The sequence below is a fragment of the Mustela lutreola genome, chromosome 2, assembly GCF_030435805.1.
Source record: "Mustela lutreola isolate mMusLut2 chromosome 2, mMusLut2.pri, whole genome shotgun sequence".
NCBI classification, from domain to species: domain Eukaryota; kingdom Metazoa; phylum Chordata; class Mammalia; order Carnivora; family Mustelidae; genus Mustela; species Mustela lutreola.
The window spans coordinates 97,362,803-97,374,986 of record NC_081291.1 but is presented as its reverse complement, the minus strand read 5'-3'; the positions used below and the strand labels follow the sequence as shown (position 1 = coordinate 97,374,986).

The window sequence follows — 12,184 nt, the reverse complement described above, 5'->3', positions numbered from 1 at the left end:
AGAGTTACTACCTGACAAGTAGAGGATGGTGAAGAAGGGAGCCTTCTTCCTCCTAGCTACTGTCCAGAAAAGAGATTCCGCAAACCACCCATGGCCTGCCTTTTCCAAGGTAGCTCTAGATGAGGAGCTAGAGAAGGAGGGGGCCCCCATCTTATCCATGTCTGCCCAGAATAGAGGTCCTAGAGTAGCAGTGGTGGGGGAGAGAGGACAAGGAAAAGGATCAGATCATGGTTCAAATGCTACAAACTCTCACTGTTTTACTGAGATTTAGATTTTCTTGAATAAATGTTTCTCCATTTGCTGTATGCCCTTAGGACAATTTCTGAAGACTTTAAATGATTGTCTTTTATCAATTTTACCAGTTAAAAAGTTGTTATGCCAAGATCCTCCCTTCACCATTATAGAAATCATGCCCAGGTTTGAACACTTGAAAAGAAAATTCAATAACCTTTTGACCTAAACTTCTGATTTTTTTTTTTTTGAAAGTTGATACAGGAAGCAACACACACATTTACACACACATACAGGCTTAGTAATACATTCACCTATTTAAAAGCATTGCAGGGCTTGAAGTGATACATGAAGTGCTTCCATGAAAATCACTGTTCTTTTCTATTGTGTTTCTAGTCATTCATACCTAGAGAAATTCCTTACGGAGCAGATGATGGAAAGGAGAGAAGATGTATGGCTTCCACTCATTTCCTATAGAAATTCACTAGTCACTGGAGGTGAAGATGATAGAATGTCTGTGAACAGTGGAAGTAGCAGCAGTAAAACATCCTCAGTAAGGAATAAGAAAGGACGACCCCCACTTCACAAAAAACGCGTAGAAGGTAAGTCTGCCTTTACCCTATGAGACAAGTAGTTTGCTTACTATTGCAGAGGTAGAGTGGCAAATCTGTTGAAGCAAGGTAGTACTGTTAGGTATATTATTTCCTTGTAGATTTGACACATACTGAGAGGTTAAAGCAAAGAGATTGGAGTAGACAAAGTGGAATAGAAAAGGGTCAAAGAAAAAGAAGTTAGAAGAGCATGAAACACAGAGGAAGATGGTGCAGAGAAAAAGAAGAAACAGTTATAAAGGTTTATAAAATTGATCCATACATTAAAATTTAAAATAAGGTAGTCATAATGTCAGTTATCAAAATTCATCCTAATGTAAAAAATATTCTGATAAGTTGAAGGTAGACTTCTGCATCAGACTGAATATACCAAAACAACTTTCCATTTCTACCCCATGGATGGATAATTCATTTTTGTGCAATAAAATAATGATAGCCAACTCTGGGTTTATAACCCCCATCGACTGTGGGAACAAGGGAGTTGAACTGCCCTGAAAATGTGATCATTGGTAGTTAAATCATGTATCAAAAAGACTAAAAATTGCTTTATTAGACATTACTCTTAAACTAAGACAACTCAAAAATGCTTATTTCCTCAAATAACCTTCCCCCATCTCCATGCTTTTCCTGATAAATTATTCTCCAAACCAAGAGAGAGGAAAGCAATGATCTGAATCCTGCTCCTCTGCTCCTTTCTACAACTTTGTATTTCCCTTTCAGAATCTCACCTCTGCTGCCTAAAAACTAATGACTCATGAAAGATTTTGCTGCAACCTGTAGCAAAATTAATTAGAATTTAAATCTGTTTCTGACATCATTGGGGAGGTAATATTAACTATTGGTGAAAAGCACACACTCTAAAACTAGAGTTCTAGAATTCACACCTGGCTGTCTAGTTTTAAACCATGTGACTTTTGAGCATGTTATTTAACCTCTCGGCTTCATTCAGTGATCACGTAAAGGATGATCAGAGTACCTATCCTGTCAGCTCTTATAAATATTTAATGACATACTGTACACATAGAGACAGGTTACTTATTAGCACAGAGCTTAGCACATAGGCACATGCAGTAAATGTTAGCTGCTGTTGTCAGAACGTCACTGTTTCAAAGGAAATAAAAGATATGAAAATATTTACAGCATTAATGTTAAAGATTTTCTTTCAGTTTTTATCTGTGGGACTTAAAATCTTTTTGGTCCAGAAATGAAAATACTAAATCCTATCTTTGGAGTGTAGGATCCTAAACTTTTCTCTAAATAATAACTTCAGTCACTTCCTTTTTAAAATGTCTTCTAGAGCAGCCGCTATCAGGATGCCTACCCCCCACATTACATCTCTCCATCCATCTATCCAGTTTGTCTGTCTAGATACAGAACTAGATATATAGATATTTTTACTTACAGCTTTTGTTATGTGTAATATTCATATTAGCCAACATTCATTAAATTCTTGCTGTGTACCAGAAATGTGCATTATTAGCATTTAATCATTTACTAACATTTATAAAGCACTTAGGTTTGATGTGGCACACAGTGAATGCTGTGTAAATGTTTTATAAATGAACTCTGAGTTGAACATTATTACCTGTATTTCACACAGAAGAAACTAAAGCTTAGAGAATTTAAATAACTATATATAATTCCCTTACTAATGGGATAATCAGTATTATCTCCAGGATGAAGAAAAGCATACATGAACCAGATAATTTGTTGTTAAATTGCAAAAAGGAAAACTTGCTGTGTGTCAGTTTGAAATTTACCAAGACACTAAGGTAGGTCATGTGCCAGGCATTCTTAGGAAGCAGTTTCATCTGTTTGGAATGAAGATGAGAAAGCTTCACCAGAAGTGTTTTTATTGAGGAATCCTCATGGGTTAGGAGTATCTCTTCAGGAAGAGTGAATTCTTCCTGAAGTTATTCATTAAGTCTTTACCACATACCTTTCTAAGAACTCTGTGAAATGCTGGAGATTAGGTATTAATAAAAATGCTCATAGTACGTATGGGAAGACAGAGAAGCAAGCAATTTTAGTTCCACATGGGAAGTGCTCTAATGGGCCAAAGAAGGTTTTCTGGAAACATAAAGGGAGTGATCAGACTTAATGAATCAGGAAAGATTTTCTGGAAAAGATGACATGTAGTAAAGCTGAAAGATGGATTTACTAGGTTAAGAACCTAAATGATACCATTCCTATAAAATTTTAAGTGCAGCAAAAAACAAAAGTTAGGAATTAAATGTTGAATGGAAAGTGGTTATGAATAAAAGAAAATGAAACCTCTTTTTGCTGGTTAGGTAAAGAAAAGATTGTTGAATAGTGAGCTGCAGATCAGTGCAATGACCTTAACAAGGCAATAGGCTAAATATTTCCAGGAACTAAAAAGCTGATCTAGAACGAACACATGTATCTGATAATTTTTGAAAACACTGAGAGATGGAATGTTTGATAGCAAGTGAGGAACCTAACATGCTGCACAAATGTGAGACTTCATGGAGGAAGAAAAACAATGGGATTCATACTGTGTACTTTGTGATTTAAATTCTTTTTTTTTTTTTTTCATTTAAATTCTTCAGAAGGGAAAGCATAGCAGTAATACTTTTAAGTCTCCCCATATTAAGAAAATAACTTAGAATGTTTATAGAAACTTCATAATTATGTAACATTATTATCAGCCTATAGTTTAGATACATACATACTTTAATCTGCTCACATCTTTGTAAGTGATCTTCAGAAGAAGGAAGAAACAGCTCCTGGTCCCTTGAAGAAATTTAATTCTAATTACAGAGATAACATATACACTTGACAAATCAGCTGCCAGTGCAGGCCAGTGTATAATTAAATCCTAAGAAAGTAGGAATGATTTTGTTTCCTCTAGAAGTTAAAAAAGAATGGGAAGTGGGGACTGGGTAGGGTGATTACGGAGGGCTTCCCTAAAGAGGCATGAAAACAGTGAGCCTCTCCTAACTGGATGGCCCCACACATAATGCACATACAATCTGGCAAAAAGAGTTATTTCTCTGGTGACCCAGTTGTGCAGTGGGATTTGTTGATTTCTCAGTAGAGACCTGCCAGACTTCAAGTGCTGCTATCTGGGGCCCCGTGAAGGCCCAGCAAATAGGCCCTTTGTTGCTTGAGTAAAGGAAGGTTACAGGGGTCTCTGGCTGGCCTAATTCTTCCCCTTCTGCCGTGAATTGATCCTTAGAGATAGAGAGACTTTGAAGAGAGGATAAGGTAAGGATAGCTGACATTTGATGGTTACATCCATTACCACATTGGTCCTTAAAGCTCTTTCAGGTTGGGTATTGATATCCTCATTTTGTATATGAGAAACATGAGTTTTTAAATTCAGTAACTTACAGAAAGTCACAAATGAGTCGTATAGGTAGGATTCAAGGTAGGCAGTCTAAGCCAGGAACCATGCTCTGCAAGTCTGTGCTATAACTTCCACCAGAGTTCACTCCACTCATGACATTTTATGACTCTAACTGGAATTTTACAGATGAAAGTCTGGATAATACATGGCTAAACAGGACTGACACCATGATTCAGACTCCTGGCCCCCTTCCAGCACCACAGCTCACTTCCACTGTACTTCGGGAGAATACCCGGCCCATGGGAGAGCAGATCCAGGAACCTGAGTCTGAACATGGTTCTGAACCTGACTTTTTACACAAGTAAGTAGTGAAAATTCATGTTCTTGGTATAAAACCTTTAATTGTTAAAGAAAAAGAAGCTTGTATTAAATAAAAACTTTGTTAAAACATATTATTGATTAGTTCATGAGAAAAAAACCACAAGCAGAGATAAATAATTGATATTAGAAAATATATAATAAGTCTGCCAACACTTGTTAGATATCAGTTAATCGAAGTCCAGGGAACTTTAAAGCATAGTATCTCACTAAGTGCTGATCTCAGTTGAAGTTTACGGATTCACTGGGCAGATCTGTTTCTTCTCAGGGACTTGCGAAAAAGACATCCGGTTCACTTCCTTGGAAAGAAAGTCTATTATAAGAGTCTCTGCTAAGGTTCTTACTAGTCTGAACACCAAATATAGACTACTCCTTTTATCAATCCATTTAATTAATAGTACTTTGTCTTGGTCAAGTTTATATTTTAAACTTAATCTGTTATGGATTAAGATATTTGTCAGGATACTGGATAAATTCTGAGAACAGTTGCCCTTTCTCTAAGAGAGAATCAAAGCCCCTTTTTCCCACACTAGTAATTAATATGTTTTCTAGTACCAGGGCCCCCAAAATTTTGGAAAAGGCAGGATGATGGTATGACTTTTGCTATTAAAAAAAAACTTAACATTTTCTTTGTTATTTTCCATTCAACTTTGAAGTTGTCCTAGTTTTTTGTGTTTCTGTTCATACTGGGGTAATGCTATGAATTACTCTAATGGATTAGAGAATTCTCAGTTGAACTCAACAAACCGTAGCAGGTTGAAAAAGGAAAGAGGCAGTGTTAGAATTATCCAGATCCTTGGTTTTCATAAAGCATCTTTGCCCAGAGGATCTGCCTTTCTTCAAAGCTAAAAGGATAATTGTTGTCAGCCACTGCATAACAGCATTCATAGAGGGTAGTCCGCGTTATGATCAGAATTCCCGCCCTTCTTCCTAAGGGATGAATTCTTCCTTATTTGAGCAGCCTGTCTTACTTTCCTGACTTTACCACTTGTTAGTTACTCCTCTCTGTGGTCTACTTTTCCCTGCTGTAGGTTTATCGATTTAATCAAGGTGGTAGCCGTACATGATTCAAAGAGAGCTGCTCAGAGAGAATTTCATGCGACAGATGTAATCTATTAAAAACCATTAAGGTTTACATCCTGTAAAATCCCCAAGAGGCAAGTTTATGCAAGTGTCCAAGTGCCAGTAAGTGTACAGGGCAGGTGCAAATTAGCCCAACATGCACCTGACTCCAGATCTCTTCAGAAGGACTAAGAAAAAAATGTGTTAATATCTTTCCTTGTTCAACTCTGGAGAGCTCTGAGCCACAAGACCAGCATCATTTCTGCCCCTTAGGGGACTGGTTGTCCAGTAGGAACACTTGTGAGTAGGGCAGCAGCTAGATACAGAGGTCTCAGAAGCACTCTTGTTTGAAAGAGACTTGATTGGGTCTGAAAATTTAAACAGACACATTTTATTGAATTCTTTACATGTACATGGGAGCTTTTACCCATAGAATGAAGACTTGAAGAAGCTACCAAAGCAGGGAGCTTTTATACCTTTTAGACAAAGAATAAATTTGAGAAGAATAGACAAGACAAAGGGATTTGGACTAGGAGTAGTGGAGCTTAGACTATGTAGTCCATAACATCCTTAATTAGGAAGATAAGGATTAGTTTAACAAGGTGTGTTTGTAGTTTCCTCTGGTGCCATCTCTGGGTTGATAAGAGTCTGTCTCCCATAAAATAATTTATTTCCTGCCCTTAGGCAGAAAAGGAGGAGCTTTTTCTTTGTTCCCTGCTTCTTAATTGCCTTCAGCTCAAAATAACCTTTATCTCTGAGGCAGTATTTTGGGGTGACATGCTTCAGTTTCCTTTATACCTACCAACCAACCCTAGAGACTTAGGCATCTCTTTGGAGAACTTACTGGCATTTCTGCAAAGATAGATCCTTCGATAATGATCTGTCTCACACTTAACTCTCTAATAAATTCCAGCTAATTCCCCATACATGGGGATTAGGCCAGCCAACAATGGCCTTCTTGGTGTGGGACTGATTAGCTAAATTCATCTTTCGCCAGAAAATGAATAATGTATTTTCTTAGTCCTCAGATGCAGATCTCTTGGTTAGGCCAACCAAAATTAGAAGATTTAAATCGGAAGGACAGAACAGGAATGAACTACATGAAAGTGAGAACTGGAGTAAGGCATGCCGTGTAAGTGTTACATTAAGTATCACAAGAACATAATGACTATGTGATGCTGTTCATTTTGTGGAATGATGGCTCTCCTCTGACATTTGGTCTCAGAAGAGGAGTTAAGATCATAATCATAATTCAGGATATGCTGTGCAATGTAGGGTAGAAATAGAGGGTGTGGACTTCTGAGGCTTTCGCCATTTAAATCCTAATGCTGCCATTTGCCAGCTCTGTGGCCTTGGGCGGGCTCTAAACCTCAGTGCCTCAGGTTCTTCATTTGTAAATTTGGGATAATAGTACCAGTCACATAGAGTCTTGTGGGAATTCATACATAGCTAAATAATGTTAACTTCTGTTGTTACTGCATTTAAATTGTGCTTCCTTTTGCTAAGTGGAGATGAAATCTTGAATGAAACAAATGAATGATCCTTAATTATCTGTAGGAGTTCAGGATCATAATCTGTGGAGCCTGTGGGTTGTGACTGGAACATGTGCTTTCACTGGTTAGAAGACCTACTGTAAGAAAGAGCCAGGACTCCAAATTTGATGAGTCTGAACAGCATCTGATCATGCTTTTTCCTTATCAGTCGGGGCCTAATGGAGGAAGATGCTGAGCCCATCTTTGAAGATGTGATGATGTCATCCCGGAGTCAGTTAGAAGATATGAATGAAGAATTTGAAGACACCATGGTTATTGATCTGGTAAGGAAATTTCAGTACATTTTCTTCTGTTAAAATAAGTGAAAGTGTTGGTGTAAAATGATGCTCTTGTTTTCAGAACCCCATGAAAAGGAGAGGTGTAGAGGTTGTAAATGTAGCAGCAGGAAGGACCAGTGTAATTCTTTAGCACATCTGGATGAGCTTGTATTTTTCAAGTCTGCTTTTCTAAGCAGTCAGATTTTAAATTCTGGCAATAACAGGAACTGGCTCCTTATTACCTTCTTGAGAAGGGGCTCACACTAGATCTCTTAGTATAGTGTGTACATTTGGTCTCAAACTAACTTGGAAGTCTGATGATATATACAGTATTTTCCAGCATAGCAACCAAACACAGAATATGGACTGTATTTGTTTGGTGTGAAGTAAGAAATTATTGACTTTGTCAGGAATAGTAATACATGAGAGTTGTATTTTTTGTTTTTTAATTTCTATCAGAGATACATTTTGAAACAGTTACAGGTGAAGTAACAGGAAAGAAAGAAAAAAAAAAAAGGAGACTCACTGAAACAAGATTGGCCAAAGGTTTGACCGTTAAAGCTAGGTGATGGGTATATGGAAGTTCATTGAACTACTTTATGTATTTGCTGCGCCTGCTATACAAGTACCACTGACTGGTAGCTTAAACAACAGAAATTTTCTCACATTTCTGGAGGCTAGAAGTTTGAGATCATGGTGTCAGGGAGACTGATTTAATTCTGAGGCTTCTGTCCTTAACTTGTAGATGGTCATCCTCTCCCTTTATCTTCATATGATCTTTCCTGTGTGTCTCCTTTTCTTATAAGGATATGAGTCAAAATAGAGTCCACCCACGTGACCTCATTTTACCTCAGTTATTCCCTTTTTATAGATCCTGTCTCCAAATAACCTGTCTCCTCTTCTGAGGTACTGGGGTTTAGGTCTTCAATATATGAATTTAGGGGGACATAGTTTAGCCCATAACATTCTGCTTGGTAACTTTTCTAAGAAATGTAAAGGAGATCATGTCACTCCGGTCTCTCCCCTCCCATCAGCAGCTTTCCGTCTACGTGCTTTGGGGAATGTAGGGATGAATTTTATAATCATTCCATGATTCAAAGGCATATTCTATGTTTGTAGGCCCCAAAATTATTTATATGCATTTCCATATTCAGTTTATTCACTGTAATTTGAAATCTTTTTTTTTTAAGTGTATGCTCCATGTAAAAGCCACATTCTTTTCCTTTTAAAATTAGATCCTCAACAGCTTTATTTTGTGGTACCTTCAGAAATATTAGCTGCTTACCATCTTAATGTAGCTCAAGAAAACATTTTCACTTCTCTTTCCAGCCCCCATCAAGAAATCGGCGAGAGAGAGCTGAGCTGAGGCCAGATTTCTTTGATTCCGCAGCTATCATAGAAGACGATTCAGTAAATGTTAAACTATTACTGCTTTTTATTTATGATTTCTGGGTCTTGTTATACACGAAATTAATTGTGTTTCTCATTTTTCTAGGGATTTGGAATGCCTATGTTCTGAAGTCTGAAGAAAATTTACAAATATGGAACTCTATTATTTAGAGCTAGAGGCCTATATACTGTGATAGCTTGTATGGGGGAAAAAACACTTTTGATGTGATCTGATTTGTTTTTTAATCAAATGATTGAGGTCAATCCCTTTTTGCAGTGGCAGAAGAGGAGCATGTAAATTACCCAAGGGAATGTTGGTGAATGTCACCTCAGAAAGACTGACCTGAAAAATCATTTGTGTCCTAATATTGGACTTATCCCAATACAGATGTGTGTTTTTCTGGAGGGAGGAAAAAATTTTAAATTTTTAAAACAGCTGTCAAGATAAACACTGTTATACACCTGTTTTATGAAAACAGCATTGAGTAAAAAAAAAAAAAAAAAAAAATATTTTTAACTTTATTTTCCTGTTGTACAATTTAAAAACCGTTTTAACATTTTGCCTTTTTATGTTTTAAAAGCTAACCATTTTTATTAAACCTATGAGTAAGCAGCTCATCCTAATTGCCGAAGAGTGTTTTGGAGCTCACTGGATTTGGTTGACCTTGTGGAACACAGAAATACGGAGGAGCAGAATATTGACAAGCTAAGATGAAATTCTGACAGTGCATCTCTGCCAAAAACCACACACCCTCTGTGGATATGGATTCCCAGATTTTATATACTCTTGAATAAAAAGGTTTATTTTTATTTATAAGGGGGCATAAAATAAGAAATGTCCATGCAGCCATTTTCCAACAGATGCTGTACACCATTCATTTTATATAGAATAGGGAGATTCAAATACAGTACATTTTCTATTGGTATTTGTTCTGTGCATTTTTAGCAACTTCTACCAGCAAATAAAGTATTCTCAGAAAAACAAAAATGGTTCTCAAGTTATCGGTTTGCTGTTTTTACTACTTATTTCATGCCCTGCCAAATTCAAGTTACATAGACTTCCGTTTTCTTAAAAAGATAATCATGAAGAACTTCTTTGCCATTCAAAAGTAATTTTAAATGTAACATAACTGTGTCTACTTCCCATGCACTTAATACCTTATATGCTGATTTTGTGAATTAAGTTTACCAATTATAGAAGTATGTGCTGCATAGAAGTCTGTGCTTAGAGGGTGAAGTTCCTAAGCTTACCTTGAAATACAGCTACATTTCAGTGTTAAATGTGCATTTTAATTATTTTGGGTAAAGAAATTATGAATCTTCAGGACAGCCTTCAGTGGTTTAGTTATGTTCTGCTTAGACTTTTATGACTTGCTGCTATTGTTTTTAAAAGCCCACTTAGTTTCTACCTTCCTGATTTTTTAAAGTAAGCCTCAATTCCAAACCAATCCATCCACAGCTGTTTGTGGGCTGGTTTTTAAAGTAACTGCAACAGAATCATGAGGCTTTCCCTTCTTACCAAAAATGAAAAGCATTTTTTCACCAATCTGTGCACCCAATGATTATTTTTTGTTGGGAAAGCAAATGGATTATTCATTCTTTTAGTAAACACAAAACTGAGATTTTTCTCAATGTTTGTACAGTTCTGAAAAAACCTGGTCACCAAAAATGTTATATCTGCTAATTTAGCAATTCCTGGGCTCCAGTTTGAGGGGCTGGGGTCTCGCTTTCTTCCAGGAATATGGGCCTCACTGGACATGAAGGGGCAGGAATACCTGGACTGTCCACTACTGCCAGCCCTGCCTACAGTTCTGGCCAAGGAGGAAGCTGGGAAGTACCCTGGCACATGCACAGAGTGATCCTTTGCTTGACAGTTGCATACAGAAAACAGATGCTGACTTAGAATTGTAGACTACCATGCAACAAGAAAAAAGGCTTAATGTCTACTCCAATGGGTTTGCAGTTCAGTTTGAAGTCAATCGAATTTTTGTATTTTCAGTGTCTCCTTGATTGGTTTTGCTAGTAATTCTGTAAATTGTACATTTACAATATGAGGTTTTTTTCCTTTTGTACAATTTGAAACTGATGCTTCACCTTTCCTTTAATAAACTATTCAAAATCAGGCTTGTGGTAGTCGTCCTATTCTTACTAGGTAAAGTTTTAAAGAGATGATTTTCTGCTCTGGAGAATTTGTTCAAAGTTTGCACATTCTGATAATTAAACTGTATCAGTGAGTTGTTTGGTTTTGCTGTTGTTCTAGGAAAAGAAATTTAGGACGAGTTCATTTTCTTTCATTCCCTGGAGAAGTCTGTGGTTCTCACAGGCTGAGTTTTCAAAGAGACATTCAGGGTTTGTAGCCTGGATCCTTCCCCTGCCTAAAATCCAGCCCCTAGGCTTATGCATGATTGCCACCTAACAGCAACCTATTAAAGATCATTTGGATTCTACAGGGCTGTGGGAGAGTTTCTCTTGATACTGGTGCCAGATATCACTCTTAAAAACTCATGCCCTACACTTAATGGTCCTGGTCTTGTTCTCTGGGCTGTGTTCATTACATGGCCTAAGATGTTAGTGCAGGAAACCCAGGGATGCAAGGGCTAAATCAGCAGGTGGACTCTCCAGGCAGCCACATAGGAAGTAGTAAGGAAGAGTCTCTGTGGCAGCTCATCTTTGGAATTAAAAGCTCAGGAAACTAGACCAGAGCTTTACCCAATGTGACTCTACCTTGGGACAAACTTGAAACCTCCCAGATGTGACTTGACTTTGACTCTCTACTGGGCCCTGCTTCCAGAAGAGAATCCATCAAATAAGGAACAGTGTCTTCATGGAAAATAAAGACCTAGTTGCCCCCACCTCGGGCTTTTGATACCAAACCAAACTCAGGTAAGATTCCATACCTGCCTTCCTAAGTCCCTTGCTCCATTGGGGTCTTCATTACACATCACTTTTTGCAGTCAGATGCTTCAGCACTGAGCTATACCCTCATATGTCACTTTTTGAAGGATAGCTTTGTGCTCCCAAGGACACAAAGGAGGCATTACTCACCATCCAGAAGAGTATGTACATAGAACCTCCTTATTAAGGCTGCCACATCTACCCAGATGTGCTGGCTGGATTCCACAGAGGCCCCAAACTGAGGCTTTGCCCATTCAGTGGCCATAGCTCCTGTTTGGCATGGTGGAGATTCCATGCCTACAGAGGTGTAACAGTATGAGGACCAGTGGTGCTCCCTAAAAATATAAAACCACAGCTCTCTAGAAATCCTTTAGATTCAGAAAGACATAAAATATATGTTAAACAGGTGAAGTTTAGGCTGGTCCAACAACTCTATTAAAAGGTGCCTAGGTGGCTCAGTGGGTTAAAGCCTCTGCCTTCAGCATGGGTCATGAACCC

The 12,184-nt window shown here is 37.8% G+C and overlaps 1 protein-coding gene across 8 annotated transcripts in view; it reads left to right on the top strand.

Annotated features, from left to right (window-relative positions):
* The window catches only part of STAG1 (STAG1 cohesin complex component), a 453,259-nt gene extending 442,345 nt beyond the window's left edge, over positions 1-10,914 (top strand). For 6 of the 8 annotated variants that reach the window (XM_059162691.1, XM_059162687.1, XM_059162695.1 and 3 more), the window contains 6 exons: positions 628-833; positions 4,339-4,513; positions 6,614-6,724; positions 7,294-7,408; positions 8,732-8,812; positions 8,898-10,914. In XM_059162691.1, the coding sequence (XP_059018674.1) occupies positions 628-833; positions 4,339-4,513; positions 6,614-6,724; positions 7,294-7,408; positions 8,732-8,812; positions 8,898-8,921 (712 nt within the window). In that variant the 3' untranslated portion in view covers positions 8,922-10,914. The remainder of the gene's footprint in view (positions 1-627; positions 834-4,338; positions 4,514-6,613; positions 6,725-7,293; positions 7,409-8,731; positions 8,813-8,897) is intronic. The other 2 variants (XM_059162692.1, XM_059162694.1) reach the window with 1 other exon arrangement.
* The last annotated feature ends 1,270 nt before the right edge of the window (positions 10,915-12,184 follow it).